The following is a 21,168-nucleotide window of genomic DNA, read 5'->3' as shown; positions in this document are numbered from 1 at the left end:
CACACACCACCGCAAATCAAACCGTGCTCGGCCGCAACATTGTCACAGTGACCAGGTTCCTTGCTGCAGCTTTGGTAACTGAAATCAGGTACATGAAAACGTGAAAGTGACTCCAGCACCCAAAGGTCAAATGGGGATTAAGAGAAACGGGACTCTGGAGCAGTGCAGAGAGTAGCCTGTTCTGCATAAGAGCCCTATTGTCACAGAACACAGCTCTCTCACTCTCACAGCAAGGAGCAGGCAGGATTCAAGCCTAAGGAGTACAACGCCACCTACTGGCTGTTAATCGCTCCAACCTCACACCATCTCCACCAGGCTCCATAGGGTCATATGAGCGAAGTACTCAAACAGCAGACAATTATAACCTACATTTAGCACAAATAAATACACAATGGGTGCACTGTGAATGTATAGGACTTGTATGTTTCAGATTGAGTAAGCCGTTAAAGGATATTACAGCTTACTCTTATGGGCACGCCACGTGCGTGACGTGGCATATCTTTCTACCTCTTTGTCTTTCTCTTTATCTTATACGCTCAGAGATTAATCCTGTCCTTATGAGGTGTGCCAGTCCTGCATCTAGGTCACAGGTCACATAATGGCCCAGTCACACCATGTAATGTTATAGTGACTTGATAAAACTAGGGGGAAAACAGAATGTGTGGGATAAAACAAGGCTTCTCATTTATCTATTAAAAGTCCAGCACAAACAGCTCATGTTATGCCAAACATTGTTAGACACATGGACAGGGAGTGGAGCTCGGCTTCACATTTAACTCTACTCACTCCAACAGGTCTTTCAAGGACACAGAGGAGGCCTTATAATTACTCCCACCACAGTTTGATGTGGATGGATGATTTGGCTTGAGGGTTGTTGTTAATTCTCCTGCTTTATTGTAGAGGTGGTTGATTTTTTAAACGCCCTTCACCGAGGAGGTGTACATTTATAGAGCATGATTCAGAGCAGGTTACTCCTACTCTACACTGTCCAATAAAAAGCCTCAGAAAAAGAAAGAGTTTAAGGAGTAATGCAAATTACATCATAATCATAATCATTTTAAAAATGGTTCAAAGTCAATAAGAAAATAAAACAGTGTATGTTATTTTCTGAACATATAAAAAGAAGAACATTAAACAAATGTGTTTAAATAAATTTTGTGCTTACATAATGTCTTATGAAAGCCAGAGAAAAAGGCAGGAGCAAAATAAAGAGATTTCATAGGTTCATTTCCAAGGTGTTTGATTTTGATGGTTTTGAGTGCAAATGTTTATTCCTGATATGGTTTTTGTTTTGGAAAGATAATTCGTTCATCCAGCTGAATTTCTGTTCATCCTTTTGGAAATCTAATGTATTTCTTTAAAAATAGCTCCTTGATATTTTAGTGTTCTTTTGTTTTGAAAGGAACCTGAATCAGTGTTTTAGTTAGTGGTAGCATGTTTGTGCATTGTGTGTGATTGTGTGTGTGGCGAGTGTGTGAGTGAGTCAGTCCTGCGGTAACAGTGGGGTCTGTGGTAGTATGAGTAAGCTGTTTGCGTGTGCCTGAGGTAAACCACAATGTAGCCCACACTCTCACTCCCACACATGACTGCCTCCTTACTCTCACCGCAGACCTCCCGATTACTCAGATATGGACATTCACATATGCATGCCGCAGCCGTACCTGTGCACTCACAGTCCACACGTGGAAACGCACCAATGCACCAGAGCTCACTCAAGCCAGACAGAGGTGCGATCTGATCCTCCTCAGGCTCAGCAAGCACAACTGTAAACAAGGATTCCATTAATAATGAAGGGAGCTCGAGAAACATCACACCACACAGTGCAGCTAAAGACACAGTGAGAGAAAGCAAGTGTCACTGCAGTGTTGATTGTGGTACATGTAAATAAATATGTTGACAATCCAATCTCTTTTTGTCTCTTTCTTTTTTCCACAGATGGCTGAATTATTTTTTAAACAGAACCATGTCTCATGGAACTCCTCATGAAGCAGAGCTGGGTTTTAAGGTGGTATTATTAATGCATGCTTTTTGTCTATATGTATGTTCGCAAGATGTGGTGCTTTATAACCTTTATGCATCATTCACTACTCAGTATTGGATTGAGAGAATGAATTGTTTGAGTCCAGGTACAGGAATCAACAGTAATGCTGCAGAGACACTGAGACACTGTCCTTTGGGGTGAGGTAGTAGGTTGTATAGTTTTAGGGTTGAACCCTTGCTGTCAGATAACTATACAACTTACTGTCTTTCCTGAAGTGGCCGTAATGTCATCAATCAAGAGCTGCATGGTCAGTGAAGGAAATCAACAAAGATGCTTTTAAGGATTTACTCGAGTCCCTGTGATAGTAGCTACAGAACAGTGTAAAAGTGGGAAATTAAATGTAAAATGTAAAGATGAAATGTTGGGTGTATTATGAGACAAGACAGGAATCTGTAAAATAAGGTAAAATGAATAAAAATATATATTTTTTAAAACCCTTTTTTTTGCCCTGACCTTTACCCTGATCTGAAGAAGGAATATCTGAAAACATGACATGCGATTAAGAAATTTGTAAAAGAAAATCATGGACATACAAGTTATTAAAAATAGTTTACATAACATTTAAAAAGATGGATGCAACATCTTTTTGCTAACTTGCTAACTTTACATATATATTTCTTTAAGGCATATATATATATATATATATATATATATATATATATATATATATATATATATATATATATATATATATATATATATATACACACACATACATACTGTAACGGACATGATAATGATGTAGTCTTGTTGATATAAATATAATAATATAATAATAATATAATATAAAAAAATATAAAAAGAATTTCTACGAAAGTGTACTTTAAAAACATTGATACATTTTGGCCTCAATGAAACAATTGAATAATGAGAATCTGAGTTTATCCAGTCTTCAATTTAGTTGGATTTCTGTTGACATTTTGAGACAGACAAGAGCCAAACAGCTCTTCTTTGAGTTTCACAGATGTTTGTTCGTCTGTGAGCCCAAACAAGATGTATGTGCCCTGGAGAAACCTTTCAGTGATGTTCGTACAGGGTGAGGTAGTAGGTTGTGTGGTTTCAGGGTCGTTATTTTGCCCCATCAGGAGATAACTATACAACCTACTGCCTTCCCTGAAGGGCAGCAATACGTCACTGGATACCAGCGACAAGATGGCACCAAGCTAGTAGAGTTTTTTTTTTCTAGAAGGACTGTCAAAATTTACAGTGTGGCCTGAAGATCAATAATAAAGATAAATATAGTATTATGTGTGTTTTGTCTGTTGAATTTATTTAATAAAATTTCATTTCTTGTTTAAGTCCTGTATTACTGTAGTTTTTTTTAAAGAAATTGTTATTCTTACTTTAACCTATGGGACCAGGACATCAGCAAAATAACCAACACTGTTCCCCAAAAACATCCATTGTGTAGCCCTGGAGCAGCTGGTTCTGTAACTAAAGCCATTATCCAGTGTTAAGAGAGCAGTTACATGGCTGCAGGCTGGCCAGCCTTTGACTGGTACAGAATTTATAGACACTGGCAGACACCTAGGGGGACACGCAGAGACTGGCACACACAAGAGAACAGACGGAGGGGCAGACAGGAAGTAATGGCGCTGACATGGGTCCATGGTAACCTTGTTGCCATGGTATTGCATGATGGGGATGTTAGGCTGATAGCAGTATTCTTCCCATTTACTGTTTACTAAAAATGTTTCAACTAAATTGTATATTTCATGTTTTTCTACATTTATGAAAATAGTTTGTGTGTCCTTGCAAATTTATTTGGAACAACTCATGCAATGTATAAAATTAATTCTTAGGAGCATTAGCTAGCTTAAATGAAGAAAATATATAGCATAAATCTTTACCAGTATTCTTCACATTTTGTATTGCTATTAAAAACTGCTTTCAGTTTTCATGCAATAATCAACAACTCGGAAAAATTCCTCTGTAATATCATTATAATCAAGGATAGGAATAAATTTACAATGAATCATAAAAAACTATGAATGCAGATCATTTAGAAAGTGATATATTCTTTTTCAGATTACAGAAAACAATTTAAGAATAAAAAGCAAAATGGGATTTAAGGTTTTAACAAACTTATTGGTTCAAATTTTGTTTAATTCATTGTTTAATACAGTGTTTAATACATTAAATCAATTTAAAGTCAAATAAATATAACTGTACAAATGCTTAGTTTAAGTAATTAACCTAAGCGACCTCAGATTAAGTCATTAAAAGAACTTAACTTGTTTTCTTAAACAAAATTGAATTCATTAATCTTCCTGACATCTAATGAATAAAGGTTTGAGTTTTGTTTATATTATTAAGAATTTATCAGTAGATGGCAGCACTGATCAGGTTTTTCCTTAACAACTTTAACAGGTGGCTGTTTTATCCTATTAGTCACACTAAGAAGATAGTCAAAGCAGCTGTCTTTGGAGTAACTCACTCTTATCGTTTATAACTTTAATTCAGTGTCACTTTTAAAACGTCTTTCACACGTTATGCCTTCCTGATCGTGCAAACACTAAAATGCCAGATAGCCTCCTAAAGTAATCATGTATTCACAAGATACGTTGCCGTCGCATAGCAACGACTCCATTGTCCTTCGCTTATTGGCTGAACTGATGGGTTTGACAGGAAGTGGAGCAGAGACGAAGAGGCTGGAAATAGGAGCTCTAAGGGGCAGTTTGGAGGAACTGCTATATGGCGACTTCGGATTGGGCGAAATGAACTTCACTGAGGTAGTGGGGCATTTTGGTCAGCAATGAGCTTGTGTGTCATTGTAATAGGTTATATGGGTCATTTTTATCGGTACAGTTCGGTCCTAAAGTCAAGAGAGAGCTAGTATTTATAGTTTTCTATGGGGGGAGGCGGGGCTAAAACAGGGGTGTCCTCTTAATGTAAATATAACATGCTTACATTTATTGAATAAGTATATAAAGGCAAGTTTGGATGTAATTTAGCTTCCTAAATTCTGTCATTGACATCTATTATTGTTGATAGATAGATAGATAGATAGATAGATAGATAGATAGATAGATAGATAGATAGATAGATAGATAGATTGTTGAATGGTAGGCAGACAGACAGACAGACAGACAGACAGACAGATAGATAGATAGATAGATAGATTGTTGAATGGTAGGCAGACAGACAGACAGACAGATAGATAGATAGATAGATAGATAGATAGATAGATAGATAGATAGATTGTTGAATGGTAGGCAGACAGACAGACAGACAGACAGATAGACAGACAGACAGACAGATAGACAGACAGATAGATAGATAGATAGATAGATAGATAGATAGATAGATAGATAGATAGATAGATTGTTGAATGGTAGGCAGACAGACAGACAGACAGACAGATAGATAGATAGATAGATAGATAGATAGATAGATAGATAGATAGATAGATTGTTGAATGGTAGGCAGACAGACAGACAGACAGACAGACAGATAGACAGACAGATAGATAGATAGATAGATAGATAGATAGATAGATAGATAGATAGATAGTGTAGAAATTGTTTGGCTGCAGAAGTTGAATGCATAATAAAAGCCAGGACATAGTACAAAAAAATCTCAGGCAGTCACTAATTAAACGTGATGGTAGTAATCATTAAGTAATGGACAGTAGTGTTATGTAGACTGTTCTTTTAAAAGGCTTTTAAAAGACGGATATATGATTATATAATATTCATGTAATAAGTACAATGATATTATATAATGATTAGGACTACCATCTTTATTATTATCAGGAGTAGTTAGTAGTATCGTAGGTATGTTTTATATCTGTATTATAAGTTATGTAATGTATATATTGTGCAATTTTATTTGCAGCATTGCAAACTCGACTTTTATCTCCATACTCTGATTATAGACACTTTGAGCCTTCAGATGATATTGGAGCCTGGTACTTTTCTATCTCCTAACTTTATATGCACTCATAGGCTGCAATATGAATTTTAGATTTTCTGACAATTTAATGCACTGAACCCCATTTTTAGTCATCTATAAGAGTTTTGTTCCTAAGGCTCATCTTTGGTAGCTGGTCTGTTGAGGGCCATGGGAATCAAACCCCCCAGCTTGCCTCATCCAGCCTGTTTCCAATGAACCTTTTTTGTATTTTTACTTGTACTGTTTTTGAATCACTGCAGTTGACTGTATGATATTTATTCTTTTGTGTATCATACCTTAGTTTATTCTTGCACAATGGATGATCCAGTGACCCTGAATGTATGTCCAGGTTAAAGTGAGACTAAAACGTAACATCACCCATGCTGCACTTCTGTAGGCGCATATGTAATTGTCTGCCCTTTCTCATTTCTCATTTTCTTGATGAGCCTGTTATTTTCTGAAAGTTCTGAAAAAGTCAGGATATTATAATAGATAATGGTGTATGAGGGCGTTTTTAAGATCAAGCCTCTATTGTTGTTGACATGAACACATGTGTAATGCTTCTTACATGTTTAGATTAAATCCATTCTATCAGATGTGAGTGCTTTTTGCTTGCCCTCTTTGATTGGTGAGGCGCCAGGAAATCTGCTCCACAGTGAGAGGCAGGAGAGTAGTGTGTGGGGTTTGGACTTTGGCCCCCACTGTGGCCAGAGTGTATTTATTGGCTGGTGCTGCTTGAACAAGCTCATGTGGAGTGATCTGGTAAGCATTGATTTCCTTCTGCTGTCTCCTGGTGGTGAAGGGTACCTGAGGGTCTTATAGATATGAGTTTATAAAGTAGGGCTCTTCAGTGAAAAGTGAGATTTCTCCTTTTTAGGATTATATCTGCATGTAAACGTGCATTGCTTTTCTTTCTGTAATCAAATACTCTTGCCTTTTTGACTGATGTCTGAGTAGGTTCCACTTGTCTGTCTGATGTTGCTTCCAGCTGTGAGACATTGACCATGAGACAAGTTTGACTGGAAAATGTCTTTTTTTGTTCCCTGCAGTAAGCAGCACTGTGTTTAGGTGTAATCATGTATCAATTGATGTGTTTTTTAGTCTGTTTTTGTAGACCTTAACTTTGTTCATCTATTTGTACAAGTTCTTTTTGGTTGTATAAATCTGTTTTGCACGTTTGTTTTTTATGCTTCTGAGATAATATTCAGCTGGTATTCCAGCAATGTGTGTGTTTTTGTTGTTGTTGTTACTGCAAAGACATTGATTGACTTCCTGTTACCCTAGTCCCAAAAATATTTATCAGCTATTGTTTAGGCAGAGTAACATGGCCAGTTAGAGGACAATAAGAAGAGAGGGGTTTAATGGAGCTTTATTACTTTCCCAGTCTTCTAAGTGATAACCCTCCACAGCCTACTTCCTCTTCAGCACGTAGCCTATGTTGGCTGCACATTGGGAATAACACGTGTGTGTGTTGTGGTTCAGTTCTCCTTCCTCTTGCTTAAGCATGAAACAGGAGCCCTAAGCAGCTGTCTTACACACACTTCTGATACTCTGATTGCTGGCAATGATAAGATTACATTATGCGTTGCGGTTGCAGTAATGTAATTAATTGATGTGCAGAGCCAAAGATTAGGTGCTAGAGGGTGTGGATATGTGTTTAGGTGATGGAGAATGTCCATATGTGTAACTTGCAGTGTTATTTACAGTATGCTGTTGAGTAATGAAGTTATGGTTGTGCTGGCTGCTGAGGGTATGTGTCTCCATTGTTGATGATCTCTCTGTACTTGGCTACAGTCTTGTTTCATAAGGCAGGTATCACGTGTGCTCTGCTTTGGTCATGGTATATATTCATCTGGCATGTTGGACTCCAGTCCTGTCTGTCTGTGCCACCAACCAAATGACATTGTGTTGTAGAATTTCTTTCTTTCTTTCTTTCTTTCTTTCTTTCTTTCTTTCTTTCTTTCTTTCTTTCTTTCTCTCTCTCTTTCTTTCTTTCTTTCTTTCTTTCTTTCTTTCTTTCTTTCTTTCTTTCTTTCTTATACAAAACTGCTACACAAGCACTTATGGTTCTAGGAAGAGTCAAGAGAGCAACTTCCACCTTTTTAAATCTTTCCTACATTTGCCACTCTTCCAGGCCTACACTGTCTTGACTGTGTAGTCCCTCTACTCACAACCGTAAGTAAAAGCCAGTTCTATCACTGCCCTACACTGCTTCCTTACCGGCAAAGGAAGTGCACTTTCATTTAAATTAAGGCAGAGTTTGCAGAGTTGACTTGCACACGTCCAGTAGAATGGATTGTGCAAATTGGATTCGCCATTTTCTGTAAACTAGTAATACATCCCATATCCTGGCCTAGGTGTTCAACTACAAAGAACGAGGAAACAAGACTGGCTATGAGGGCCAGCACAAAGCTAGTAGATGCCACAAACCTGTGTAATATGTCATTAGAAAAAGTGCTTGCTATGTAAAAATATTTCTACCAAGGTGGGTTAGATGAAGCTCCAACCATACTCACATGCTGCATAGCAGATGTGTGTAAAAAGCAGGCTGAATAAAAGGGAATAAGGGTTTTATGATTGCGGAGATCCTCTGCAACTGCAAGGGTTAAACAGAACAAAGCGAATTCATTTATTCTTTCTTTCTTTCTTTTTAAGAAATAAGCAACAGCATATTTGTAAAGATTTTGAGTATTATTTTAGAAAAAAACACGCACCAAATACACCCTTACTACTGACCTACATTCTCAAAACTGAAGTCTGCCTGTGTGGCTCCCCAGTGAGAATGCTTGTGGCAACACTTGTCTGTGCATGTTTGACACAGCCAGGCTCAGGGAATATGTGCTAATGTTTCTGTGGAAGTTTAGGAATCAGTCAGAACAGAATTCAATGAACGGTCGTTTTAGCTCTCCAGTTAAATTGCTGCAGCACGGAAGATGTTAGCAACTGGGTAAGAGTTCTATCTTCACATGTTACGAATCGTACAGGGCAAAGAGGAAATCCTTGCAATTAGTTTTTCCAGACTGGAAACACAGGAGCAGTGGTGAGAGTTTCAGTCAGATGATGCAGCAGACAAATTATTTTTCTATTTGATGTTGAATATTTATTGCAAGAGTTATCAGGATACCTTTTTCATTAAGCTGTGACCCAGTTACCCCTAGCACTGGTCATGTGATATTTGCTCTTCTTTTATTGGCAGTAGGATAGACATGTCAAATCTATGACAGCAAAATAAACTCCAGCATAATGTTCATTTTTATGTTAGATGCGTTGTGATAATCAATAGTACCATCAGTAAGGGTATCAATTCACATACAAGTAATGTCACAGATTCTCTAAAATGGAAATTTTCTGTTTAAACTTGGGATAATAAACACATTTTATTATATCACTATCACTTTCCTATGTTTGGTGTATCTCCATTAGCTCCTAATCCATGGAGGACTTAACCTTTGATCAGTGTGTGAGATAAGATATTGTCACCCCTTTGTTTGTTAGGACAGTAAGCTGCTTGACACACTGAACATCTCATAGCAAACATGCCAAAGGCTCACTGCCATCCATCTCACCCATGGATAAGTTTTACTGTGATGGTTTTTTGTTTGTCAGGTTCTTGAACCTTTGTTGTATCTGTGCCATTTGGCAAAACAAATCAAAATGTGATCTTTATACTGTTTAGTGGACTCTTTTATTTATTAACCTTGTAATCTGAATTTGTTATTCTTCTTTTCTCTCCAGTTTGATGAGTGATTCAGTGCTTGCAGTACCGTGGCCTAGAACCATGGTAGATGTGCCCAATCCATTTAACCCTTTGCCTTCATTGGGGGAAATAGGATCGGACAGCCCTCTGTGTGGAGATCTGATCAAGGAAATGGAGGAGCTTGAGGACATCTCTCGATCCTTCAGCGATGACCCCTTCAACACGATATACCTTCCTGACATCCAGGAATCCAGCACAAGTTCCAACAGCTCTGCTACTCTCGGTACTTATAAACATACAACTGCATGTTAACTTTTATTATGTTGTAGATGTAGAAGTGCTGATCAAAGTTTAATACAGGTATATGTATATTTATACTCTTTGTAATTTCTTTTTAAATTAAGACTTAGCTTACATTTTTTACTCTCGTAACTTGATATCCCTTATACTGTTAGTGGTTACTGAATAACATACATTAAGATGAATGACTGTGTGATATTCTGAGGCTAAGGTGTTAAAGCAATGCTGAAAAGACTGGGGCCTTCATATACATTTATGAAACACACATTCCAAGTCTAGTCTTATTATGCGCTACAGCGGGTTTTTAGTCAAAATGAAACAGACAACACTGTACTTTTCTTGAAATATGTTGAAATATATATCTCATATATATCTTAAAATAAGCATTTAAACTCGGAATTCTCCTAGTTCTTACAGTAATACAAAATGTTTTAATAAAATGTGTGTGTGTGTATTCTTAGATGTTTTGAGCCCAGCCTCTAGTCCGTCTTCAGCAACCTGTGGAGCAGTCACAGGACAAGATGAGATCAACCCCAGCCCCTTAAACCTTGAGTGCCGTGTATGTGCTGATCGTGCCTCAGGCTTCCACTATGGTGTGCATGCCTGCGAGGGGTGTAAGGTTAGCAGATGTACATACACACTAATGTTTCAAGCAGTTTTCTTCCTGGGGACCAGCCAAATGTTCACACAAGGCCTTGGTGCACAACATTCATCTTCTACCGCTTATCCGAACTACCTCGGGTCACGGGAGCCTGTGCCTATCTCAGGCGTCATTGGGCATCAAGGCAGGATACACCCTGGACGGAGTGCCAACCCATCGCAGGGCACACACACTCTCATTCACTCACGCAATCACACACTACGGACAATTTTCCAGAGATGCCAATCAACCTACCATGCATGTCTTTGGACCGGGGGAGGAAACCGGAGTACCCGGAGGAAACCCCCGAGGCACGGGGAGAACATGCAAACTCCACACACACAAGGCGGAGGTGGGAATCGAACCCCCAACCCTGGAGGTGTGAGGCGAACGTGCTAACCACTAAGCCACCGTGCCCCTATTGGTGCACAACAATGTATTAAAAATATGACAGCTCTTAATGTTAGGTATGTAAAAAAGTATCACAGTAGTTGCAGTAAAGATATTTTAGTAAAGATTTTGCAGTAAAGATTAAGCCTTTTTAGTGCAACCCTCGACTAACCAAAGCAAAAGCATACTATGTACATTTTAGGTCATAGTTACTTAGTCATGGAATAACTTTGTTCTGTAAACACTTGATTAAACTTGGATAACAATGAGCCAGCAAATCCTCGCCTGGTAAGATTTAATAGAAGCATCAGTCAATTCCTGATTGCAGATTGCAGTGCTTTATGCACATGGAAGTAGTGTAATGCATATATTTCCAGACTGCAGTCAGCATGTCTTTAACATTTAAATTGTTATACATCTCATGGTACATACAAAAAAAAATGTACAGCATGCATTACAGAGCAACATACTGTATTTGGCACAAGGGTTTACAAATCTCATTTTAAATCGCAGCACATTGCCTGTGTAGTGCTATAGGCATACAGATGGCAAAGTTTACATTAACCTTAACATGTTCCAACATGTCATCAATCCATCCCTCCATATCTGCTGGACCGTTTTTGATGGGGGAAAAAAAAGCTCAGTAGCATACCACTTGCCGGAGGACTTGATTAAATATTTGTTGTTTTGATATTTACAGTGATAACATTTAATGGGAGCCAACTTCTTAACTTGTATAATAGTGACAGATAAAGTTATTTTCACTAGTATTTAGATGAGTCTGTTTTTGTATTTTGCATTTTGGCTTAAGCATGAATAGCACATTGTAAATAGGTACAACTGAGGAGTACAAAAGGCATACAGGGTACTCCAGACAGTGTGTTCTAGGACGAGTACATGTGATATGTTCATTATTAATCCTGGCATACATCATACCTTGGGTCCTGGTATGATTGCTGTGTATCAGATGAGCTGTTTATAGCCCAGTGTCCACTGTACTGTAGAGCGAATGTTTGTTCCCATGGCCATGCACGTGTTTTTGACTCAGGCTTGTGATGCAAAGACATCTGTTTTTAACCGTGACGTGGTATCTAAGCAGCTGACATGAATTATTTTAAAATGTAGATCTTATGACTTGATGCAAATATCTGTCTGGTGTGAGCCTCACTGGACCTTTCACACATGTACGTTGACAAACTAAAAAAAATAGCTCAGACTACTATTATGCAATGGCGTAAAGGCTAAAGTGTAATTTGTTGTACATGGATGTTTCTAATTCCTACAAGTCCGACGTTTCCCTTTCTGACCTTGCTTCAAACTTTACCAACTATCTGACCTCAGACACAGTTGGCAAGAGCATTAACTTAGTAGTTATAAGTGGCTATTAATAGTAGTTATTACTATAACATCATGCCATTATGTGATCATTAGTTGTATTACATACATACATATAATTCAATGCAGCCATGTTAGGAGGCAACCAGTCATGTTTTTAATTAGATTTTATTGTCATATCCAATTTTCATTGGATAAAAAAAGTAAATAGCAAGGAAAGGAAAGATAAAACACACAGGTAAACGCACAGTAATTGTATAATGAATTGTACAATAAGAATTCTGGTGATAGCAGTAAGTAGTTTATATTGACAGCATGATGTCTTCAGCTTCATCTCTGTTTCAACTATCATGACTGGACTTTGAAATTAAACACATAGTTTGTGGGTGGATACCTCTGGTTTTTCTTTAGTACTAAGGGAGATTGTTTATAAAGATTATCGGAAATGGCACAATATGCCTTATCAAAAGGGCAATCGACCTGGTAATATCATCCATATTTACTACACATGCTGTGTTATGATCAAAATTTACTACAGTACTAGGATATTGAAATAGACCCTATAAATTAAAAAAAAGTAAATCCGTCTTTAATACTCATTAAATAGCCCTCCCTGGATGAATTCTCTGCAGGGCTTCTTCAGGAGAACCATACGCCTGAAGCTGGAGTACGACAAGTGTGAGCGCAACTGTAAGATCCAGAAGAAGAACCGGAACAAGTGCCAGTACTGTCGTTTTCACAAGTGCCTCGCTGTGGGCATGTCTCACAACGGTGAGTGCCCTATGTACTGTACATCATGGCTCTGGCTTTCAATCACAGCGCCACAACACATTTATTATATGTTTATGGTACATGTACACAACCAGGTATGCCCTCTGATTACTTTATTGGTCATTATATATGGTAGAGCTTTCATAAAATCACTTTGTAGGTAACTACAACATAATCACTCAAACTGAATCTCTTCCAATGAATGCATTAACATAATGTACATTATTTAATAGGTTATTGGTAAAAACAAAACAAATAACAAACACAATAAAAATGTATATAATATTATATATATTTTTTCTTTATAATTGATTTATTTTTTTTTAATTTTTTTTATTAAAATATTTACTTAATATTTATTAAAATTTATACTGGCTTTTTTCCAGAGTTGCATGTTGTATACTAAAGAAGATGTTCTCTCGTGCTGTGGCTCTCAAATTTAGGCCAGTGACAAAGACACAGGGTTTTTTTCTTCGTTTTTTTTTCCAATCACCTATAACCTGGATGACGTGGAGCTGCAATGTCCACTTTTGCCAAAGGTCTTTGATTTCGTCAACTTGTCAAGGACAAAGCAGTCTGGCTGTGTGGGAAAATATTTCACTACAAATCCTCCCGCATATATCGGCCTTGACCAGCATACTGTATAGAGATTACGTACAGGACACGTGCAGACTCTGGAGCAGTTGGTGACCTTCCTATTCAGGGCTTTAGAATGAGTTCTAACTTATATTATACCTCCTTAGGCCATCTGCCAACTTGTACCCTTCCAAGGAATGGTGACATGTTGACATTTCTCTAATGTGTTTTCTGTGTGCCTGTGTGGCTGGCTGCCAATGTGTATGCTGTCTAAATGTGTTTGCATCAGTGTGCGTGCATGTATTTACCTTTGTTTATGTGAGATAGTGTGTTTTTAATGAAATCATACCTATAGCGTTTGTCTTCATTACAGCCATTCGTTTTGGGAGGATGCCACAGTCTGAGAAGCTGAAGCTCAGAGCAGAACTGCAGATCCCTGAGAAAAAGGAGAGGAAGATGCAGCTGGATGACTGGAAGACTCTGGCCAGCCAAATCCATGAGGCCTATCTTAAACAATTCCACCTGAATAAGGCTAAAGCACGAGGTTTTCTCACTGGCAAGACCGACATGCCAGTGAGCATTACATTTCATTCATTTGCACATTATTGTTATATTTCTTCATACATTTACACCAAATTGTAGTTTGTAACACTATCTTTTAATAGTACATTTTAATATATACTAATATATTTATCATTACATATGCATACACTGCTCTCTTGGGAACTGGTTATATCAGCCTATTGTTGTCTTTAATCTGAACAGCCACATAGCAGTCAGTTAGCCCAGAATAGTCTCTTTTTTCAGGGGATCCAGTCTAAAATTCCTCACTTGTGTAACTACATATATAGTTGTAGAGGTTAATAAACTATATGCTTTTTTTTTTTCAAGAACTGAATAATAAGTTGAAAGTTTATGGACTTTAAAATTCCATGACAATGCAATGCAAAGTATTGTTAGTTTCACGAGGTTAGTTAGGTTGTGATCTTCTGACATGTTGTGATCTGACCCGATGTGTTCTGACTATTGCTCTATTTTTGGGTTTTCCATGTTTTTTAGATTATAGTTACATAAAAATGTCACATATTTAATGTATATAGAACCTTAAGCCAAAGCATCCTTGCAGCCTTTTCCCCTGGCCCGACTTTTAAGATAGAGAAAAAAATACTAAGCCTACATGCATAATATGAAGTTATATATTCATGAAAGTAATTAATTCAGTTCCGGTTTGATCCTGGGAGCTATAGATGTGATGTGACCGTGCTAATACTTCACCATCACTACTGCCTGATTAATTAAATAATAGAAATTAAAACATTTTCTATTTTGATTTATGATGGCAAACTTCCCACAATAATGTGCCTCCCAGCTTATTATACAAGTATTCCATTTAAAAATATTACCTTGTAATTATAAGAATTAATAAGCAGCTAAAATAGTACAAAGGACATATTTAGTTATAAGGATAAGAATGATGTGTGCATCCTGAGCTTGTACAGTTGCTGTTTACTACACTATTGATTACATTAATGCTAGTAGTGATTATTGTTTCATGTTTTTCCCCCTGCAATGCTTTTACCAGCCTTTTGTCATTCATGACCTGGAAACATTACAGCAGGCACAGCCTGTTCTGGTCACTCAAATGCTGAGTGAGGGAAGAGAGGACTTTGCAGTTGTTCAGGGGCAGGAGACTGAGGACCGCATCTTCCACTGCTGTCAGTACATATCGGTTGAGACGGTCACGCAGCTTACTGAGTTTGCAAAAGCTGTGCCTGGTTTCCCTAGCCTCGACCTCAATGACCAGGTGACACTGTTAAAGTATGGAGTGCATGAAGCTTTCTTTGCCCTGCTGGCATCATGCATGAACAAGGATGGGATGCTGGTGGCACGGGGCAGCGGCTTCATTACCCGTGAGTTTCTTAAGAGTCTCCGCAAGCCTTTCAGTGATATGATAGAATCCAAGTTCCAGTTTGCCATGCGATTCAATGCTCTGGAGCTGGATGACAGTGACCTGGCACTGTTTGTGGCTGCCATTATCTGCTGTGGCGGTAAGTCTTAGAATGAGTGCTTTATATTTGATGAAATGAAAATTCTGTTTATAGTGTAAAGACAGTGTCATGTTTTAGTTAACAAATTACTTTCAAATTGTATATGGATTGAATTTGATCTGCTGTGTACAAAAAAATTTGGCCAGAGCATCCCAGCTATATTTAAAAAAAGTGGAGCGAAGCAAACAAATCTCTTCAAATCTTGTGTTATCACTCAACATGAGTTCTAAGCTGCTGACTATTCTAACTGATGCCTACAAAGCAGAGAAAGGCTATAAAAATATCAGAGTGCTTCCAGCGCACAGTAAACACCCTCTGAAGTATCATTAAGAAATTGTATGTAAGAGGAGCTGTGGAAGTGAGGGCAAGATCAAGATGAATATTGTCAGAAAAAACTAAGAAAATAACCCTCATATGACACTACGAACCTACAGGAGTGGCAGTGCAGCATTCGGCTTTGCAAAGTTGCTTACAGAAACACGATCTGCATGGAAGTGTCATCAGAAGGAAACATTACCTGCAACTTCATGACAAAAGATTGGTGACAAGACAGATGCTTTTAATAAAGTGGTGCTTTGGACTGATTGTAAAACTGAATTATTTAGTTGCAATCACCAAATATATGTTAGGAGTAAAGAAGGAACAGCATTTTATGGAAGTACCTCGGCAACTGGACGGATCTATTGTGCCTAAGGGCTATGTCGCAGACAGTGGCACATCAAGCACTGCATGGGTAGGTGGACCAATTAATCCAGTAAATATCAGCAACTTCTAGAAACAAATGTGACAGTCATAAACTGAAGCTAAAACAAAACTGGCTTCTATAACAGGATAATGAAACAAAGCATACCACAAAACCCACTGTGAACTACATCAAAAAAGGCAAAGTTAAGCTATTGGAATTTCCCTCACAGGCCTCTGACTTGAACAGTCTTAAAAATATGTGGATAGATCTTAGAACATGGTGTGTATATGGTGTGCGCATATGGTGTGGGCAAAATCTGAAAAGAAATGTGGGTGAATACAAATGGGGAAAAATTAATAAAGTATATACACGATACAAAAAAAGAATATACAATGAATATACAGTAGCACAGGTAACTCTTCAAAAATATTTTAAGAAAATGCCAAATTGATATACAGTGGTGTGAAAGTGTTTGCCCCCTTCCTGATGTTTCAGATCATCAAACAAATTTAAATATTAGTCAAAGATAACAAGTAAACACAACATGCAGTTTTTAAATTAAGGTTTTCATTATTAAGGGAAAACAAAATCCAAACATACATGGCCCTGTGTGAAAAAGTGTTTGCCCCTTAAACCTAATAACTGGTTGGACCACCCTTAGCAGCAAGAACTGTAATCAAGTGTTTGCGATAACTTGCAATGAGTCTGTTACAGCGCTGTGGAGGAATTTTGGGTTTTCGAGCATGAACCACCTTTTTAAGGTCATGCTACAGCATCTCAATAGGATTCAGGTCAGGTCTTTGACTAGGCCACTCCAAAGTCTTCATTTTATTTTTCTTCAGCCTTTCAGAGGTGGACTTGCTGGTGTGTTTTGGATCATTGTCCTGCAGCAGAACCCAAGTTCGCTTCAGCTTGAGGTCACGAACAGATGGCCACACATTGTCCAACAGGATGTTTTTGGTAGACAGCAGAATTCATGGTTCCATTTATCACAGCAAGTCTTCCAGCAGTGAAACAGCCCCAGACCATCACACTACCACTACCATATTTTACTGTTGGTACAGTATGATGTTTTTTTTCTGAAATGCACTGTTACTTTTACGCCAGATGTAATGGGACATACACCTTCCAAAAAGTTAAACATTTGTCTCGTCAGTCCAGAGTATTTTTCCAGAAGTCTAGGGGATCATCAAGATGTTTTCTGGCAAATCTAAGACCAGCCTTTATGTTCTTTTTGCTCAGCAACGGTTTTTGTCTTTTTGCTGAGTCTTTCTTATGGTGGAGTCATGAACACTGATCTTAACTGAGGCAAATGTTTTGTGACATCTTGGATGAGTCGTCACTGTGCTCTTGGGGTAATTTTGGTCAGTCGGCCACTCCTGGGAAGGTTCACCACTGTTCTGTGTTTTATCCATTTGTGGATAATGGCCCTCACTGTGGTTTGCTGGAGTCCCGAAGCTTTAGAAATGGCTTTATAACCTTTTCCAGACTGATGGATCTCAATTACTTTCTTTCTCATTTGTTCCTGAATTTCTTTGGATCTCGGCATGATGTGTAGGTTTTGAGGATCATTTGGTCTACTTTACTTTGTCAGTCAGGTCTTATTTAAGTGATTTCTTGATTGTGAACAGGTGTGGCAGTAATCAGACCTGGGTGTGGCTAGAGAAATTGAACTCAGGTATAATAAACCACAGTTAAGTTATGTTTTAACAGGGGGGCAAACACTTTTTCACACAGGGCCATTCGGATTTTGTTTTCCCTTATAAAAACCTTCATTTAAAAACTGCATGTTGTGTTTACTTGTGTTACCTTTGACTAATATTTAAATTTGTTTGATGATCTGAAACATTAAAGTGTGACAAACATGCCAAAAATAATAAATCAGGAAGGGGCCAACACTTTTTCACACCACTGTATACCTTTCACTTCATAATTTAACAAAAATATATTATTTATGCTTTTACAATAATGTGCAATTATATGCTTAACATACAGTATGCAGTTTCTTGCTCATTCAAAAACTATTCATCTTTTTTATGAACTATAGTCTCTACTTCACATATCGTAGATGTCTTACTGTATGTCTCATTTACTGGCTATAATGTTACTTATCTTGCCATGTACAACCAGTCGTTCCTTGCAACTGTAAAACAGGAAGCACCATTACATTTAATAAGACAACCTTATGGGAAGTGGATCACTTGCACACTTAGAGTAGTAGTTAAAATTGAACCCCACACTTCTGTTTTCAAGTGGGCTAGAAATGTGTCCAGTGGAAAAAAAAAAGATCAAATAAACATTTGGTAGAAAAGAACAGAAAGATGCATCAGTGTTAATTTTATATATGTTATTTGCTGGCACACATTGTGTCAGAATGTTTTATTTTGCTTAAAGAAACCGATTACTGTACATTGTATGAGAACTTAATGAGCTGCATGTATAAGCTGTGTGTAAGGGCTTTCCTTCTCTACTGTTTTAATCTCCAGTACTGAGTGGGTGTTTGAATAAGGTTACATAATAATAGCTGGCTCAGAGTGTCTTTGGTGATTTTTTTTTTTCCTTCTTCAGCAAAAAAATCTACAGCTTCCACGAGTGTTTACTCCAGCTGCAGCCGCAGGGTTCTATATGTCCTGAGAATTTAACTACAGCCTGCTATATGCTCACTGTTTCTTTCACAGAAAATGTCCCTGTTTAACAGGACATGCAATGCACTCCATATGTGGTCATTAATTTACTTAAAGAAAAAGTGGTCGGTTTTCCTTTTACACTATTTATATATTTCTCTCTGTCTTTTGTTACCCCATGACATACTACCACCCCCAATCCCCACACCAACCCACCCCCAACTCTTGCAGACCGACCAGGACTGGGAAACGTGTCACATGTCGAAGGCATTCAAGAAAGTATCATTCATGCTCTACGGCTCCACCTGCAGACGAACCACCCAGACGACACCTTGCTCTTCCCCAAGCTTCTGCAGAAACTAGCTGATCTTCGGCAGCTGGTAACAGAGCATGCACAGTTGGTCCAAGACATTAATGAAACACAGGACACTTCTCTCCATCCTCTACTGCAGGAAATTTATAAGGATTTGTACTGAACTTTGAACTACAGGGTGGAGTTTGTGGTGTAGCTGCATGTGAGGTAGCACATGCCCTCCATCTTCAAGACTGCAACATGTGGATTAACAGATTAACTTGCTAGTGGATTAACAGATTAACCTGCTCTGATATAACTGTATGGTTGTACACTAATATACAGCCCCAGTGGCCAAACCTGTAAGCAGGTAGTTGTATGCAGTGCCTTTTACTCCAAGTTGTGATTTCACTACAGGGAATGATAAAGCTGAGTGTGAAAATTTGCACACCTTTTAGAAATTTCACTAATGGCCAAACTTTTAATTGTTGGGTTTCACAGATCTTAAATAAGGCATCTAACTAAAATGTCCAAATTATGTTATTATTATATTAACAGTAAAAAGAAAGAACAATTAAAAAAAACAACAAATAAATAAAAACTGTATCTCGCTTCATTAACTGGTATGCCTAATTTTTGACATTAAAATTGCTTCCAACCTCCTTTTTAGCCTCTGAACAGCTTTTGGATCCTCCCAGTTTTAAAAGTGGCTCTACCTAGCACAATATGTACCCTGTGTTTTTGACATGTATAGCAGGCACTTTTTTTTTTTTTCAGAACACATTTGGAGATAATCGTGCAAAAAATGTTATTGTAAATTTTGACTAATGTTTCTGATTCTTTCTGACCACATTTCATGTTTACGTTCTTCTATATTTGGAGATGATTTGTAAAATGGGTACATTTCACTTTCTTACATACATTTTTGCAACACTTCTCTCTACTGTATCGATAGGTCTGTCGTCCAAGCAAACAATTAGGACTTGTTTGAGTGAACAGTAATTGAATGTCTTCTGAAAGCAGTGTGTGCCAAATAGAAAATATATTCATAAGTCTGTTCTAAATATGAAGAATGATTTTCATGCTAGAATTCATCCTACCCACACAGAACTCATGTAGGACCAATACCTCATTTAAAATGTCAAAGAAACTTGTATAGTAGTTTTGTATTACAACTTTATATTATACTGTATAGCACTCCAGTTTTTATTATTAAAGGATGTTATTTATTTTTGAAAGTAGGAAACCTGTGTTATTAGAAAAACAGTATTACTGTATGTTTGAATTGACTCTGCCAGTCTTTTGTTTGGTAATAATACCATATGCTAAAATCTAAATGATTTACAATTCTGCTCATTAATTACACAATTATATGAATGTTTTTGTTCTATGTATCAGAAAATCTATTGTATAGATACTCAGGGATGATCAGAATCGGATTTTCACTAGAATAGATTACTCATCAGGTACACAACACTATAAGCACTTATTTTGAGGAAATAGTTTATAAATCTGTTCTTTATGGGGGGGGGAGCATTGTGTTTGTATGTGAAATAACATTAATGAAAATGATTGATGTGGTCTAATGGAGTAGTTCTATATATTATATTTATATTAAAACCTAGTATAATTTAATATTTGGAATAAGTCTATAATCTACATAAGTATAAAAATGTATATGTATGATATTTTGAATAAAGGTAATTCTTTTTTAAAAAATGGTTGTATATGAAGTGAATATGTGCTTTAGCTACTCAGGCTTCTGTGTGATCACTTTCATGCTCTTATGTTTTTACAATCAGTAACATGCTTCAAAGCCATTAAGCCATTTTTCAATGATCTGCACATCATGTAAACGAAGTACTTCCTGATTGC

The 21,168-nt window shown here is 37.5% G+C and overlaps 1 protein-coding gene across 4 annotated transcripts in view; it reads left to right on the top strand.

Moving 5' to 3' along the window:
• The first annotated feature begins 4,540 nt into the window (after positions 1-4,540).
• The window catches only part of LOC132859063 (protein MCM10 homolog), a 30,711-nt gene continuing 14,083 nt past the window's right edge, over positions 4,541-21,168 (top strand). The window contains exons 1-6 of one of the 4 annotated variants that reach the window (XM_060889641.1): positions 4,541-4,773; positions 9,671-9,915; positions 10,394-10,551; positions 12,930-13,068; positions 14,018-14,217; positions 15,227-15,692. In XM_060889641.1, coding sequence (XP_060745624.1) covers positions 9,675-9,915; positions 10,394-10,551; positions 12,930-13,068; positions 14,018-14,217; positions 15,227-15,692 — 1,204 coding nt within the window. In that variant the 5' untranslated portion in view covers positions 4,541-4,773; positions 9,671-9,674. Of the gene's footprint in view, positions 4,774-6,612; positions 6,698-8,738; positions 8,883-9,670; positions 9,916-10,393; positions 10,552-12,929; positions 13,069-14,017; positions 14,218-15,226; positions 15,693-19,232; positions 20,068-21,168 lie in introns of those variants that run through there. The other 3 variants (XM_060889642.1, XM_060889640.1, XM_060889643.1) reach the window with 3 other exon arrangements.

The sequence above is a fragment of the Tachysurus vachellii genome, chromosome 16 (genome assembly GCF_030014155.1).
Source record: "Tachysurus vachellii isolate PV-2020 chromosome 16, HZAU_Pvac_v1, whole genome shotgun sequence".
In the NCBI taxonomy this organism is placed as follows: Eukaryota; Metazoa; Chordata; class Actinopteri; order Siluriformes; family Bagridae; genus Tachysurus; species Tachysurus vachellii.
Note: the sequence above shows the minus strand (reverse complement) of the source record. Positions and strands in the feature narration are given on the sequence as shown.